We start from the raw sequence: 17339 nt of genomic DNA on the forward strand, positions 1-17339 counted from the left end.
CTGGTCCTATCACTAATGACACGAGAGAAGAGGCCGACCCCCAGCTCACTACAACCTCCCTTCAGGAAGTTATAGACAGCAATAAGGTCTCCCCTGAGCCTCCTCTTCTCCAGGCTGAACATTCCCAGCTCCTTCAGCCTCTCCTCATATGGCCTGTGTTCCAGACCCCTCACCAGCTTTGTTGCCCTTCTTTGAACACGTTCCAGGGCCTCAATATCTTTCTTGCAGTGAGGGGCCCAAAACTGGACACAGTACTCGAGGTGCGGCCTCACGAGTGCTGAATATAGGGGAACAATCACCTCTCTGCTCCTGCTTGCAACACTGTTTCTGATGCAAGCCAGGATGCCATTGGCCTTCTTGGCCACCTGGGCACACTGTCGGCTCATGTTCAGCCGAGCATCAATCAATACCCCCAGGTCCATTTCCTCTACGCAGTCCTCCAGCCACACTGCCCCAAGCCTGTAGCGTCGCCTGGGGTTGTTGTGGCCGAAGTGCAGGACCCGGCATTTGGCCTTGTTGAAACTCATCCCATTGGCTCCAGCCCAGCTCTCCAGCCTGTCCAGATCCCTCTGTAGGGCCTCGCTACCCCCAGGCAGATCCACACTTCCAGCCAATTTGGTGTCATCTGCGAATTTACTGAGGGTGCACTCGATGCCCTCATCGAGGTCATCAATAAAGATATTGAAGAGGACAGGCCCCAGCACCGACCCCTGGGGAACACCACTCACGACCGGTCGCCAGCTGGATTTAACTCCATTCACCACCACTCTCTGTGCCCGGCCCTCCAGCCAGCTCCTTACCCAGCCAAGAGTGTACCCATCCAAGCCTCTGGCTGCCAGCTTCTGCAGGAGAATGCTGTGGGAGACAGTGTCAAAGGCTTTGCTGAAGTCTAGGTAGACCACATCAACAGCCTTTCCTTCATCCACCAGATGGGTCACTAGATCATAGAAGGAGATCAGGTTGGTCAAACAGGACCTGCCCTTCATGAACCCATGCTGGCTAGGCCTGATCCCCCGGTCACCCTGCACATGCCGCATGATCTCCCTCAAGACGATCTGCTCCATAACCTTCCCTGGCACCGAGGTCAGGCTGACAGGCCTGTAGTTCCCCGGATCCTCCTTACGACCTTTCTTATAAATGGGAGTCACATTGGCAAGCCTCCAGTCTTCTGGGACCTCACCAGTCAACAAGGAGCGCTGACAGATGATGGAAAGCGGCTCGGCTATCACCTCCGCCAGTTCCCTCAGCACTCTCGGGTGGATCTCATCTGGCCCCATCGACTTGTGACAGTCCAGCTGGAGCAGTAGGTCTCTGACTGTTTCTTTCAGAATCACAGGGGGGTTAGTGTGCTCCCCGGCCGAGATTACCAGGTCAGAGAGAGGGGTATCCTGAGGATAACTGGTCTGAGTTTTAAAGACAGACGTAAAGAAGGCATTCAGAACCTCCGCCTTTTCCTTATCCTCAGTGGTCACATTCCCAGCCTCATCCAGCAAAGAGTGGATATTCTCCTTTGTCCTCCTCTTACTGTTAATGTATTTATAAAAGAGTTTCTTATTCCTTTTCACACCAGCAGCTAGGTTAAATTCAAGCTGGGCTTTTGCCTTTCTGATTTCACCTCTACACATCCTAACAACTTTCCTGTATTCATTTTGAGTGGCCTGTCCCTCTTTCCACAGGCGGTAGATTCTCTTTTTCTCCCGGAGCCTCAGGAATAGCTCCCTATTCATCCACGCCGGTCTTCTTCCCCGCCGGCTCATTTTGCAGCTCAGGGGGACTGCCTGCTCCTGCGCCCTTAAGACTTCCTTCTTGAAGAGCAACCAGCTCTCTTGGACCCCTTTGCTCGCTAAGACTGAATGCCAGGGGACTCCCCCTATTAGTCCCCTGAACAATTCAAAGTCTGCCCTCCTGAAGTCCAAGGTAGCAGTATTACTATTCCCCCTCCAGGCTCCACTGTGAATCACGAAGTCTATCATTTCATGATCACTCTGTCCAAGACAGCCTCCAACCTCCACATCTCCCACCAAACCTTCCCTGTTTGTGAACAGCAGGTCTAGTGGGGCAGTTCCTCTCGTGGGCTCTCTGACCAGCTGTATCAGGAAGTTGTCCTCTACGCATTCCAGAAACCTCCTAGACTGCTTCCTCTGTGCTGTGCTGTACTCCCAGCATATGTCAGGGAAGTTAAAGTCCCCCATGAGGACAAGGGCAGGCGACTGTGCAGCTTGTGCCAGCTGCTTGTAGAATACCTCGTCTGTTTCTTCATCTTGATTTGGGGGTCTATAACAGACGCCCACCAGGGTGCCTGTCTTGTCAGCCCTTCCTCTGATCTTTACCCATAGGGATTCAACGTTATCGTCCCCAGTCATAATCTCAGTAGCGTAAAAGCATTCCCTAACATAGAGAGCTACACCTCCACCCCGCCTTCCTTGCCTATCTTTCCTGAAGAGTTTATAGCCATCCATTGCCGCACTCCAATCGTGGGAGCAATCCCACCACGTTTCCGTTATGGCAACTAGGTCATAGTTTGCCTGCTGCACAATGGCTTCCAACTCTTCTTGTTTGTTGCCCATGCTGCGTGCATTAGTGTAGACTAATTTATAGACTTAATAGACTATTTGTATAGAGTAAAAACACATATTACCCAAGGAAGGATGTCTTCTTCCTGCAAATGTTTGTATCTGTACTCATAAAAGCCTTTATATCACGATTTATATATAAACATATAATCTTTTGCCTAGTGTCAAGCTAAGCGTGTGTCAGACCCGAGTTTCTAAGGCTGGTAGGACCGAAGAAGGTAATGTTTACTGTAGTTGGGTTGGGAACTGTAAAGGTTATGAACTGTCCAGTGCACAGTTTGACTTCTGTTTGGGTTTTTGTTGTTGTTGTTGTTTTGGTTTTTTTAAAGATATTGCAAATGTTGAGCATGCTTTATCTCATTACAAAAGAAAGTGCTATTTAGCTACATTAAATCACTTAAGAACTAATGCTTAGTATTTTGCATAAATATCAACAAGATGCTATGCCCAAAATTATCCTCTTGCCAATTATTTTCCCTTTTCAATGAGATTCTTATATAGTTCACTAATTTTTCAGATTTTATGTGTGCATTCTAGCACAGAATAAGTATTGTACATGTTAAAACTGCTTACCTGTAATTTGTTCTTTGTTAAGACTCTCTCAAAGATAAAAAGAAAAAGCTCAAGATAAAATGTGGGAAATATTTACCATGAGATTGAACTGCTTTGTAAGGAAGTGGATCCAAATGCTTTCTTAAAACTTCTGCATTCAAAAGAAGAACTCTGTTCATGAGTTCATTCACCTGTAAGTTTAAATAAATATCTTAAAACAGGTTGCAGTGAAGTATTTTATATTCTAAGGATGGTCTTTTTGATTCCTAGTAAACAAAATCTGAAGGTCATTTTTGAGGTATGTTAGTGAGTTGTAACTTCATAGTGTGAATTTGTCAGATTTTTTACTTTCTGCATCCAAAGTCACTTTCAGGCACAACTCCAATTAATTTGAGGAAAGCCCTTCAATTTGATTAAGGCTTTTTATCTGCACTGAGTGAGCATGGTGTTTACAAACTACTGCCAGTTAATGATAATGTAATTGTGTGTACTTGTCACGTGCACAAGTACAACAGGGTTGCATACAGCCTCTTGCCCTACTGCCACATGTGCCACTAGGTCGTGTAGCACGTGGTGCTAATCGCTCCCTGGGCCTCCCCCTTTAGCCGGGCTACAAGACATCACTCCTGAAGTCAATGCAACAGAGACTCCAGTCCTACTGTGTGAATGACAAAGTAAATAATTAATTAGCTCAGTTAGAAGGTAATCATAGTGTAAATAATAAATAAAAATATTTATGATAAAGAAAAAAGTACCTGATTCGAAAGGTAATCCAAGGAAGACTGTTGATCATCCATCATGTTTCTCACCAGTTTTTTTGTGCTTCTTGCATATTCAACAAGAGAGCTCTGCAAATTCCCTTTAAAAGTAATATGTTCATTCACCTTGTTAGCACAAACTTAGAAATAGTCTTGATCAAATAATGACCATCTGTTTGTGATATCTAAACCCAAAGATGCTAAGAACTTCAGCTTTACAAATCATAAGATTTGATGAATTCCATCCTAACCTTCAGCTACTGGGATAACCAGTTAATGGATAACACTGAAATTTAAATACATCTGAAAAAAGGATAGATATGTAAGGTTTCCTGCCATTCTGCATTTTGCCTATTCACTGTGCTATTTATTCAGGTTCCTTGTTTTCCCCTGATGCTAAAAATATAGAAACTACACTTGCCATGTAATCAATAATACATAATGAAAATCATATGGGAAAGGCAAGAATTTTGACACATTTTTTTCTGAGGCTGGATAATGTCAGTTGCTGTTTAGTTTTTCCAGGTGATGAACAGAAGATACGTCCTGCATATATATCTACAAAAGGCAAGCTCAAGTACAGATTTCTTCCCACTTAATTTTGGACACTTACGTACAGCATTTAAATAAGGAACAGACATTCAAGCCTTTCTCTCAAATGGAGAGACCTACAGATATTCAGGGGATAACACAGACAGGTGGGATGAGCTACTGCTTGGATTTGCCTGTCCCAACAGCAATTACGAAGAGAAAGCAGCATGATTAACTTCATTTATCCCAACTGCACACAGCATCCCAAATCTGAACAACATTCAGAGTGGGCAGCTTGGTCAAAGTCTGCCACATGTGCTCAAGAAGATTAAAAAATAAATCAGCACAGCATAGCGTAGCGTAGCAGAGGAATGCATAGCAGGGCATTGCATAGCTTGTTGTTTAGAGTATTCTGTATGAATACATACTGCACATATACTGTTTTTCCCCTCGTAAAATTTTAGCTTGAACATCACATGGTACAAGGCATTGTTCTTTTTGTTTTGAAATATCTGCAGATTTATTTTTCTCTTCTGCCTTGAGTGGTTCCTCCACAGCTCCAACATTCCTTGTGCCCTGTTGTACCAGACAATGGAGGGGGAAATAAATTGATCACAAACACATGTTAAACTGCTCAGTCTGCCAAAATGAAGCTGATTACCCCATGGATCTTCCTTTAAAACCTGCTTTCTTAAAAGCTTTATAGCAATACTTGACAGAGCTGAGGTCAAGGCTTGTTATGCATCTTCTACTTAGCCATGTCTTGCAAGGGTGTCAGAAGTAGAGAATCACAGAATTATAGAATCAATTGAGCTGGAAGAGACCCTTAAAGGTCACCTAGTTCAACTCCCCTGCAATGAACAGCGGCACCTACAGCTCCATCAGGTTGCTCAGAACCCCATCCAGCTTGACCTCGAGTGTCATCCACCACATCTCTGGGTATGTAACCTCTATAAATTTTTAAAATACACCAAAATTTCTGCTAAAATACTCTGTGAGTGACCTGCAGGCCAAAACTTGCAAATACTTGCATTTAAGAAGCTCGCATTTTAAGACTTGCCACACCCAAGAGACATCTCAAATGCCCACAAAGTTATTTTCCCTGGAAAGGAGAGGGATTTGGGATTTACCACGTATTACAAAAACCCTTTCACTCTGCAAAGTCTCCAAATTCAGAACTTAAGAGTTTGTTTGTGGAAACGATTCCCCAAGTTATTAATCTAGGCACACAAGTAGTCTCAGATTTGCAGACAAATCCAACATATAAAAAATATTTGAAATGTTCTTGCTGGGGAAGGTTTCAAGAGACACTATTTGCAGGGATAGAATTATCTGAAATAGTAACAATAAAAGCATCAGTAAAAGTAGTTTCATACTACTACACCTAATAATGTTATTTCAAAATAGTATTTTCATATTTAACATTTTTTCTTCCATGGTGCCATAAAATACGGGGCTGTCTCTGATTCATCGCTTAAAGAAATGCCAAAATGATCCCTGAAAAATCTCCTTGTAAGAAGGCTAAGGAACATATTTTCATTTAAGTCTTCGTTTATTAATTCCATAATCTCAGCAAGGCACTGTAACATGCTCATACTGTACTTTCAGATGTAAATAGGACCTTAGAAACTTAAAGATTCTAATTAAAAAGGAAACTTACTTAGTCTTGACCAAATTGACTACTTGCTCTCCTTTCCAGCTTCAGATTTCTCTTTCTGGTTTTGGCACTACACTGACAAAGCTCTGAACAGTTTATTCCTGATTTTTGCCTTTTAAAATTGAAAATAAATATTACATTAAATGGTTAACAGGCAGATTAAAAAAAAAAGTTTCTGAATTATTAATTTGATTTCACTTTGTGTCTAGAGAGGAATAAATGCTAGAGAACAGAAACAATATGTTTCTTTGATATTGAAATAAGCACAAAATAAAGGAAGAAAAGAACAGCAACAGTTATAAAAAGACCAATTGAAACATATAAATAGATCACATGGAGCCAAGTGTTGTTCTGGGCTTTATCACGGCTATCCACCAGCTGTTCAATTAAGTAATGTTAAGAAAATACTTTAATCAGTATTAATTCTTTCTAAAGGCAAAATGAAACAGGCATTAAATTAGACCTTGGGAGTTCATGTCACAGGTTGGACTGTGCCTACACCAGGAGTTACTGTGTCTTTGCAGGGATGCAGATGACAATAAAAATACATCCCAACAACTGAACTGTTATAAAAGATGTTAAAACAAAAATGTTTTCTTGTTGTACTGTATTTCTACAGTTCCAATGCACTCTCTCTGAAAATACCTAATTCTTCCATATTCTCATACCTATCCTGAACAAAGCAGTCTATTTCTCTGTCGCTTTTCTAAGAAATTATTCAGTTACATTCATTGCCTTATCTCAGCAAAGTAATTGAAAGTCTTACCTTAGATGAACAAGGCTTGACATCACTTATAACAGTTTCTCCCCAGCCCAACAAAAGAACACTAAGAGAAATTAATGAAGTTACCCCAAAGCTCTTCATCTTTTCCTTGCAGCAATGCAAATGTTTTGACGGGTTTCACATTTCTGCGGAAAGAATTGTACACTACAGAGTGCTGAGCTAACTATTCGGGAATGTGTACAGCACAAAGAGCAGCCAACACATCACTCCTTTAATGCCTGCATTTAATAAAACACAGCTCTGTTGCACAGCAGGTTTATATACATGCACTGCTTGTCTCCTGAGAGCACTTCCTGCTCATTACCTGCACATGACACACTAAACATATCTCTGCACTGTGGTAAAAGCACGACAATTTCTTACACACTGGTTTTGAGCCCTGGTATTTGTATTTGGTAGTGAGTGATTTAGGCTCATTGAAAGAAAAAAAAAAAAAGGTATCAATTTTCAACATTTTTGACAGTGTGCCCAGGTGGCCAAGAGGGCCAACGGCATCCTGGCCTGCATTAGAAATAGTGTGGCCAGCAGGAGCAGGGAGGTGATCATCCCCCTGTACTCAGCACTGGTGAGGCCGCACCTCGAGTACTGTGTTCAGTTTTGGGCCCCTCACTACAAGAAAGACATTGAGGCCCTGGAATGTGTCCAGAGAAGGGCAACGAAACTGGTGAGGGGTCTGGAGCACAAGTCTTATGAGGAGCAGCTGAGGGAGCTGGGATTGTTCAGTCTGGAGAAGAGGAGGCTCAGGGGAGACCTCACTGCTCTCTACAACTTCCTGAAGGGAGGCTGTGGTGAAGAGGGGTTTGGCCTCTTCTCCCAGGCAATGAACAGGACCCGAGGAAACGGCCACAAGTTGTACCAGAGGAGATTTAGGTTGGATGTGAGGCTTTTTCTCTCAGAGAGTGGCCAGGCACTGGAATGGCTGCCCAGGGAGGTGGTGGAGTCGCCGTCCCTGGCAGTGTTCAAGAGGCGTCTGGATGAGGAGCTGCGAGATATGGCTTAGTGCTTGTGGTGGAAATGGTGAAGAGGAGACAGTTGGACTGGATGACCTTGTAGGTCGTTTCCAACATTGTGATTCTATGATTCTAAGATTCTAACTTTTTAAAAGACTTTTATCATTAAACTGAAGGTGTTTTCATTGGTGGGGTGGCAGAACACTAGATATGGCTTATTTCTAAACCTCAGTTTGTACCACACCTCCAGGATATGTCATGTCTGAATCACTTTCACAACAAACTCGAGTATCACCTTGAACTAGCACAGCCAATGCCCTACACTGGTCTCAGTGCTGTGTTCACCTCCCTGTCCAAAGCTGGCATACACTGCAAATTGCCTTTAATGGAGATTTAACAGCAGTTGCAACAGGGGGATAAATTCAGTATTAAATCCACATACTGTACCATGTTTTTAATGCAGTGTTTTGTTTCAAAATTGGTAGCTACAAGGCACACACGTGGAAGTTCTCTGTGACATTTTTAGCAACTTCTGTTAGTCAGTATCTGATGTGATCAAATGTTTAACCTGTTCTGGAGTACTTTGTAGCTTTCCAAGGAAGAATTCTGGAATGTTACTAGTGCATCAGTTGATGCTTGCTTACAAAGTCACAGGTTATGATCTGTATTACAGACTCAGGGAGTTAAGGAGAAAAGATTTTCATTGCTAACTACATATGACACTAAGGAGGAACAAATGGTTTTCACTCCTCTTCTTATATGCAGAAGTAGGAAGAGAAGGCAAATTTCAAGAAGGAATGGTTAGGATGGGCAGAACCTTGGCTGAACTCCTTTCCTACACAGTTAAACTGAAGTCTGGAGGAAAACTAAAGGGCATTAGCAGATGAATCCCTTCTGGAACAAGAAGGAAAGAAAAATGTGTTTCTGCAGCAGCATAGCTGTGCTCCAGCCTTCAAATCAGATTAGTAATAAATTCAGTCTGTCCCACAAAGATTTAAAAGTTGATGTTTATCCTTTACTGGAATATCAGTCACTAGCTCACATTAAAATTTATGAAACCTCTTCCAAATCAGCTGCCAGAGTGGGATCTTCCATTTTGTAACCACTTGAGACCAGGCTGTTTGCTGTCCTAGAATAACCATACAGCTCTGCAGTACACGGTGCTCAGCTTATTTACCAAGAAAAGCAGCTAATGACCTGGAGGAGCTACAAAGTGGGGCTATGAAGAACAAAGAAAAAAAAGCTGTTAAAAAAGAGAGAGAGAGAGAGAGAGAGAGAGAGAGAGATTTAAAGGCATTTTTAATACTGAATTTCAGAAGATGACTACAATTCAGTTACGAGTTTTGCTGGCTAAGGTCAAAATTTACAGTAAGCCTAAGAAGTTTAAATTCTTTCTAAGCATGACATAAGCTCAAATTTGGTAGCTGTCTCACAGCTATGATTTTGTCCCATTTGCATGACTGTTCTCAGTAAAGTCTTTTAAGGTATCCTTTACAGGCTGAGAGAGCTGGGGCTGTACAGGCTGGAGAAGGCTCCAGAGACCTGAGAGCAGTATCTTCATTATCTAAAGGGGACAGACTCTTTAGCAGGGTGTGTTGTGACAGGACAAGGGAAAATGGTTTCGAACTAAAAGAGGGGAGATTGAGACTGGATATAAGAAGAAATATTTTTATGGTAATGGTGGTGAGGCACTGGGACAGGCTGACCAGAGAGATGTTGGATGCCTCATCCCTGGGACATTGGAAGTTATAGACGGCTCTGAGCACACACTGGAGCTGTAGGTGTCCCTGTTCATTGCAGGGGAGTTGGACTAGATAACCTTTAAAGGTTTTCTCCAACTCAAACGAGTCTATTCCTCAGTAAAACACCGCATTTATCAGACAGACTGGGGTCTTCGGAGTGTGAAAAGAACTGAAGAGGTCTGCTTGGAGGCAGAGAAGTAACAACCAGCCTTCTGCCTGCAACACTGGGCAAAGCGGTGAGTCTGGAGCTGTTCCTCCGAACTAGAGGTGAAGCGCTTCCATTCTAGCATATCTCCGACTTAAGGCGGCAGAACTTTTCATATACAGATCTAGCTGATACAGTTATCTCCAGGTCTTTCCCGACGTTCCACCAGCGCCCGTCGTGCCCCAGCGCCACCCCGAACACCAACCGGGGCTATTCGGGACAAACCGCCGCCCCTCGGCCGCTCCCCGCCGCCCCGCCCCGTCGCGAAGGAAGCGGCGTCTCTCGTTGCTACGATGGCGGAGGTGCGGCCACAGGAGCGTACGGCAGTGCCGGGGCGCTGCGTGGAGCCCGGCGGGACGGGCGGCGGAGCGCTGTGGCGGCGGGACCTCCAGCAACCGGCGGGACGCGGGGCGGGCGCGGATCCGTGCGCGTATCCTTCCGCGTATCCTTCCGCGAGCCGCCCGCAGGCAGCTGCCCGGGAATGGCTGCCCGCTGCTCGCCGAAGGGCGGGGTGGGGCCCTGTGGGGACGGGGGTGCGGGGCGGCAGTGTGGCAGCCGGCGTTCCCCAACCTTTTTTTTTTTTTTCTCTTCTGGGTAGAAGAAAAACGGTTTTGATAGTGTGGGACATAAGGGGCGCCATTTGTATGGTGAGAGGCACAGGTTGCCCAGGGGGTGGTGGTGCCGTCACTGCAGACGCTCCAGGGATGCTGGATGGGGCTCTGAGCACCTGATGGAGCTGCAGGTGTCCGTGTTCACTGCAGGGGAGGCAGATCAGATGGCCTTTAAGGGTCCCATCCAATTCAATCTTGTGATTCTGTGATGTGTTAAAATGACTGTAAACAGTAAAATATAAGTACATGTTTTTCCAGATGAACACTGAATGAGCTATGACCATAATATATATTTATGGGAGCATCTGTTGTGTGATTAACCAAACAGTCTATCAGCATCCTGAATGTAATGGGATGAAGTTTGACCTTTGCTGCTCACAAAGGTGTGTGAAGTCCATCCAGCAGCTTCTGCATCTGTCGTGAGCTCTGGAGACACAGCCAGCACTGTCCTTAACACACACAGCGCCAGGGACAGAGCTTTAGCATTTCCCGTGGGATGGGATTTAGAAGAGGAGCGCTGGGCGCTGAAGGAAGATCAAAGGCTGTGTCGGAGCAGAGCGCGGAAGTATTCAAAGGAGACCAACAGGAGGAGGAGGTGAGTAACAAGGGCTGTGCTGTGGGAGGTTAGAAAAAGCAGAGTGAGAAGTTTGAGACAGGTCAGTGTGTTTCTACAGTGTGCACGTTCACTTTGCTAAGCAGCCTCACTGCTTTTCCTAGGCTTAAAAAATTCACTAAACCTAAAATAAATTATAAGGGAGCAACATTCCGAGCTGCTACTTGTTGGACCAAAACCACATGTTGTGGCTCTGACCTGCACTTATGTTACTCTTCCATTTCTGTTATCTTTGATGGGTTGTAACAAATGAATTCAGGCATCCAGGAGTCGTCGGGCAGGCAGCTGTCACTGCTTGCTGAAGTGTATGTGCTTCTGAGCATGTGCAATGACAGTGCACAGCTTCCCATGTGATAAGGCTTGGTGTTCCCACTTCCCAGTAAAGGCAGTGCTAAGCCTCTCTAGAAAAGAAGTATATTTGTAATGGAGTTACTGTGTATTGACATTTTAAACAGAGCTTTGAATATTCAGCATTTCCTCATATGTGAAAGCACAAAGTCATGAAAAATTCTACAACCTGTGGGTTGAGTAAAACGTACACTGAGGTTTTGAGTGCAGTGGTGTAAGGCATTTCCCTAGCATTTATGTGCAGGAGAGTGGCTCTGTATAACAAACAGATGGATGGGCTCCTACTGAAGTCTTTTCGGAAGAAGCCCTCAGCCTCCAACCAACTTCTGCCCATTGTTAACTCCCTGAAACACGCTTCCCCCTTAGTTCCATACCAGGTGATATTTTGTACAACATTTATTTCCTGAAATAGGATGATAGGATGATAAGATGATAAGTCATCAGGGGCAGCAGACACTATTTATACTGCTGTTTTAGCTTCACAAAAGATTGACGTACTGTGCTGTCAGCACACATCTTGAAATAAAAAGAAGAATGAAGAGAAAGTATCACTTGGGTATGATTAAAGACCCACAACCCTTGCAGATAATATACCAAGCCTCAGTTGAAAGATTAAATATCTTCTTTAGTTTTATGGAACAGCACCACTGTAACACTGCTCTTCTCAGATGAACGCTATTTATCATATTACTGATCTTGAAATATGCGCTGATGGAAAAGCAAACAGCAGACAACCTGCATATTTTTGACAGACTGAAGTAGCTAAACTAATACATGTTGATATATAAATACATTTCCATATGAATTTCATTATGGCCTTAAGTGTATTACGCAGTATAAATCCAAGTTACCCAAGTGAGTCAGTTAAAAAATTAGAAAATTATTTCCATTTGTGATATTTGAGAATAAGTGTCATAAGCAGTTCAGATGGAAATCTGTGAGGACAAGTATTCTGCTAGCTATAAATGAGGTAGTTGTCAAATGTTAGAAAGGTATTAAGTGCATATAGTATTAATAAACTGTGATATATAATTCAAAACCAAGAGCATATATAGTGAAAAGTGATTTGGAATTTAAAAGTTGGTTGAAATTGAATATTTTTTCCTGAAAGTTATGCAGGTAGGAAGTGATTTGTCTTCTAGTGGTTCAGCCATCAGGTTATGTCTCAAATCTGCTCATGAGCCAAGAGATACTATCTTTGTAACATATTGTAAAGGTGCTAGCTTTGATGATGGCTTCTCAAGGATTGTGTGACTTCCTTAAGCTCCGAGTTCTCACATGGCAGCACCTTAAATATGCTCTGGCAGGACTTATAGGCAAGCATCAAAAATTATTCTTGGCACTGCTCCCTTATATTCTCAAAACTGGAATTTCCTTTCAATGTATTTTTTTTTTTTCTTTCAACATATGCAGCATAGATGGGTACTGTGTGAAATACAGCAATTTAATTGCTACTTCTAGCCTTCACACAGAATGGCTGCGGTTGGAAGAGACCTCTGGAGGCCATCTAGTCCAACCCCTGCTCAGGTTGCCTCAGAACAGGATGCTCAGGACCACATCCAGGTGCCTTTGGAAGGTCTCCAAGAAGCAGACTTCACAGTCTCTCTGGGCAGCCTGTGCCAGTGCTCCATCACCTGTACAGCACAGAAGTGCTTCTGGTGTTCAGAAGGATCCTGTTGTGTTTCGGTTTGTGACCATTGTCTCTTGTCCTGGCACTGGACACCACTGAAAAGAGTCTGGCTCTTCCTCTCTGCACCATCCCTTCAGGTATTACTGGAAATTGATGAGATCCCCCAGAGCCTCCTCACTTACAGGCCGAACAGGCTCAACTCAGCCTCTCCTCACAGGAGAAGTTCTCTAGTCCCCTCTTCATCCTGGAGGCTCTCCTCTAAACTCTCTGCAGGATGTCCATGTCTCTCCTGTACTGAGGAGTCCAGCACTTTACTGCAGGTGTGACTTCACCAATGCCAAGTAGAGCAGAAGGATCATCTCCTTCACCCTGCTGGCAGTACTTTGTCTAATGCTACACTGTTAGGGTTCTTTGCTGCAGAGGAACATTTCTGGCTCATATTCAGTTTAGTGTTCAGCAGGACCTCCAGGGCTTTTTCTGCTATCCTCCTTTCCAGCTGGATGCAATCCAGCTTAATGGGGTTGCTCGTCCCCAGGTGCAGGATCTATACTTCATGTCAAACTTCATGAGATTTCTGTCAGCCCATTTCTCCAGCCTGCTGAGATCCTTCTGGATGGCAGCAGGACCCTCTGGCATATCAGCCACTCCTTCCAGTTTAGTGTCATTTGCAACCTTGCTTTGAGTACACTTTCCTCCATCAACCAGGCCATTTGTGAAGATGTCGAACAGGTCTGGATGCAGTACTGACTCCTGGGAAAAAGAGGTTAGTTTCCTGTGCCACTGGTAACCATCCTCTGCCCTCAACCATTCAGCCAGTTTTCAGCCCACCCTTCTGTCTGCACATCCAGCTCATATTTCAACAGCTCCTCTATAAGGATCTAATGGGAGACAGTATCTAGAGTCTTACTGTCTACCTTACTAGACTTATTGTCTTACTAGGTAGACAGTATCCACTGCTATCCCCTTATCTCCAAAGCTGGTCATTTGATCATAGAAGCTTGCAAAGTTGGTTGAGCATGACCAGATTTAAGGCCAGCCTTAAATTTACATAGCCTCTCTTGAAAAGTAAAGCAGTGAATTTCCTCTAACAGACCTAGGAATTATGTAGCAGAACCTCTGTTCTGTTCTCAGTCTTGTTTTATGCACTTTTTAAGCTAATGAGAGCTCCATATACAGACAGGATGCAGACTGAAGTCTTTTGTTTCCAAACAATACCTCTAAAATGCAACAGCCTCAACATTAAAAATGTTCAAATCCTGACAAGATGTGCTCAGTTAATTAATGTATTAGTGAAAAACAAAAGTTCACTTGCATATAAAAAAGCAGGTACTGTTTTGGAAAGCAAAATCTCAATAGCAAAAATCAGAGATCTTCTTCAAGGTGAAGGCTTAAAGGAATCAGTGTTCATATCTATATCATATCTGATAGCATCAGTTTCTTTGCATCTTGAATTCTTGAATTTGTATTAACAGCAGCACTTCAATATTATGAACTAGACAGATTACCTTTACACAAGTTTCCTGAGTAACAATAAAATCCTTCCTTTATCGTCTCGCTAATTGTCTCACACATGAAGTTGCAATTTCAAGATCAGTTTAATAGTCAAATATCCTCTGTGGCAGTAGGTGACAGATATTGTTTAAATAACAGCATTCCAGAAATTAAGCTAGGTATGAAAGGGGGGGGAGACGAAATGAGACTGGTGAGAGATGAGCCTGGTGGGACAGTGCCAGGTTTGGATGCAGGGCTAACGGCTCAGGTGGAGTACTTCTACACCAGTGCACACAGCATGGCAACAAGCAGGAGGAGGTGGAAGCCATTATGTCGGACATAATGGCTTACCTCTATGACTTAGATGCCTGCACTGAAATATGGTGGGAGCAGAATAAATTCCCCACAGTACAGGTGGAGAGAGTTAGAGACCTGCTACTCCACATGGACTGTCAAAAGTACATGAGGCCACATGAAATCCATGTGAGGATGCTGAGCTGGTGAACATGATTGCCAAGCTACTTCCCACCATCTGTCAGCAGTCCTGGTCAATCAGAGAGGCCCCAGAGGTTTGGAGGCTTACTAACGTGATCCTTATCTATAAAGGAGAATCTGGGGAATTACAGGCCTTTCAGCCTGACCTTGGTGCCAGGAAAGGTTATGGAACAGAGCATGCTGAGTGAGATCACACAACATGTGTGGGACGTCCGGATGATCAGGCCCAGCCAGCATAAGTTCATAGAAGTCAGGTCCTGCGTGACCAGTCTGATCTCCTTCTATGACCAGGTGACTCACCTGGTGGATGAGGGAAAGGCTGTTGATGTAGCCTGTCTAGACATCAGCAAAACACTGTCTCCACAGTATTCCTCTGGAGAAACTGGCAGCCTGTGGAGTGGGTAGGCACAGTCATTGCTGGATAAAAAGCTGGCTGGATGGCAGAGCTCAGAGAGTGCTGATGGGATTAAATCCAGCTGGTGACCAGTCACGAATAGTGCTCCCCGTGGGTGGATATTGGGACCCATCCTGTTCAATATCTTTATTGATGATTTGGATGAGGGCATTGAGTGCACTCTCAGTAAGTTTGCGGATAACATCAAGTTGAGGGGAAGTGTTGACCTGCAGTGAGAGTAGGTGAGCCTTACAGAGGGATGTGGACAGGCTGGTTCAATGGGCTTGAGGCCAGAGGGATGAAGTTCAACAAGAGCAGTTACTGAGTCCTGCACTTTGGTCTCAACAACCCCAGGCAGAGCTACTGGTTTGGGGAAGAGTGTCTGGAAAGCTGTTTGAAGGAAAAGGATCTATGAGTGTTGGTTGATGCTTGGTTAATATGAGCCAGCAGTGTGCCCAGGCACCCAAGAAGACCAGAGGCATCCTGGCTTATATCGGAAACAGTATAGCCAGAATGACTGGGGAGGTGATTGTTCCCCTGTAATCAGTTCTGGCAAGGACACATCTTGTATACTATGCCCAGCTTTGGGCCCCTCACTGCAAGGAAGACACTGAGGCCATGGAGCGTGTCCAGAGTAGGGAGACAAAACTCACGAAGGGTCTGAAGCACAAATCTTATGAGGAACAGCTGAGGGAAATTTAGTCTGGAGAAGTGAACACTCGGGGGAGACTTTATTGCTTACTACAACTACCTGAAAGGAGATTATGGCGAGGTGGTGGTCAGCCTCTTCTCCCATACAACTAGTGATAAGACAAGAGAGAATGGCCTCAAGTTGTGCCACGTTGAAGGGGGAGGTTCAGGTTGGATATTAGGGAGAACTTCTTCTCAGAAAGAGTGGTGCGGCATTGGAACAGGCTGTCCAGAGAAGTGGGGGAGTCACTGTTCCTGGAGATGTTTCATTAAACAGTAGATGCAGTACTTAGGGACATGGTTTAGTGAGTATTGGTGGTAGGTGGGCAGTTAGACTGGGTGACCTTGGAGGCCTTTTCCAGCCTTAATGATTCTACTATTCTATGAAATATGAGGCACTGCCTAAGCACATTCTTGATACAGATGAATAGAGTATCGTATTTTGTGTTCGTACACCTCAGTGCATTTTAAGTGCCAGCTGTCACCCTGTTGGAAGTGCAGCATCCTGCTGTTACTGCTCAGTGCTAAACGTGTATTGAGTTTCACTGTGGTGTTACTGGTTGCAGGTAGATGGTAGGTTCAGGAAACACAAAATCTCCTGTGATTGTCTGCGTGCATTTTTAAACTTTACAGTCAGCTGCCCTGGCTGAGTGTTTTGCATTACCTTGAATCTGAATAGCTAATCCATCTGCTGTAACTGGGGAAGGAAATATTTTCCAAGTTTGTATCAGTTTTCAATCTATTCACTGCTTCTTTTTTTGTTAAAGAAAGAGAAGAATAAAAACATATATGCACAAGCTTTGTGCTCCACCTACTGGCTGATTATCACTGATTATTTAAATTATTCATCAACATCTTTCTTTGAGAGAAGACAAAAAGCAGGCTAGTGCAAGAGACAGGAGAAAGATGTTAGCACTTGGTAAACAGAGAAGGAAGAGTATTAAGAATTCAGTGCTGGCTTCTACATTAGAATGAAAATTCAGAAGGCAGTGGTGACTGTGACCACACAGACCTCTATTCCAGAATTACCACTGCTGGTTGCCAGCCACAGGACTGTACTGTCTTTTCTCTGCCTGAACTTTTCTTGACCTGCCCAGACCTTTGTTTTCCTTGGTTTAGGGGTAATAGCAATTTCTCTAGTTTGATCAGGTGCCAGTGGCTAATTTATTTTCTGTTCTTTATCCTTTTATTGTATGATCATAGTTTTACATAGGCAGCAGTTACAGGCTATAATCCTATGTAGAATGGACTAATATGACTAATGTATCGACGCAGAGTAGTCCAAGCCTGGTACAAGAGCAGAGGTCTTGAGAAC

At 44.0% G+C, this 17339-nt stretch overlaps 2 protein-coding genes across 2 annotated transcripts in view; one reads left to right on the top strand and one right to left on the bottom strand.

The window, feature by feature from the left end:
* ANGPTL5 (angiopoietin like 5) overlaps positions 1 to 6936 on the bottom strand; it is a 15948-nt gene extending 9012 nt beyond the window's left edge. The window contains exons 1-4 of the mRNA XM_042862612.1: positions 6838 to 6936; positions 4843 to 4990; positions 3881 to 3984; positions 3223 to 3316 (exon numbers count right to left, since the gene is read on the bottom strand). Coding sequence (XP_042718546.1) covers positions 3223 to 3316; positions 3881 to 3984; positions 4843 to 4990; positions 6838 to 6936 — 445 coding nt within the window. The remainder of the gene's footprint in view (positions 1 to 3222; positions 3317 to 3880; positions 3985 to 4842; positions 4991 to 6837) is intronic.
* Positions 6937 to 10045: 3109 nt separating this feature from the next.
* CEP126 (centrosomal protein 126) overlaps positions 10046 to 17339 on the top strand; it is a 36424-nt gene continuing 29130 nt past the window's right edge. The window contains exons 1-2 of the mRNA XM_042862549.1: positions 10046 to 10182; positions 10833 to 10958. Of these exons, the coding sequence (XP_042718483.1) occupies positions 10046 to 10182; positions 10833 to 10958 (263 nt within the window). The remainder of the gene's footprint in view (positions 10183 to 10832; positions 10959 to 17339) is intronic.

The sequence above is a fragment of the Lagopus leucura genome, unplaced genomic scaffold, assembly GCF_019238085.1.
Source record: "Lagopus leucura isolate 7727_CA_CO unplaced genomic scaffold, USGS_WTPT01 Super-Scaffold_702, whole genome shotgun sequence".
NCBI classification, from domain to species: Eukaryota; Metazoa; Chordata; class Aves; order Galliformes; family Phasianidae; genus Lagopus; species Lagopus leucura.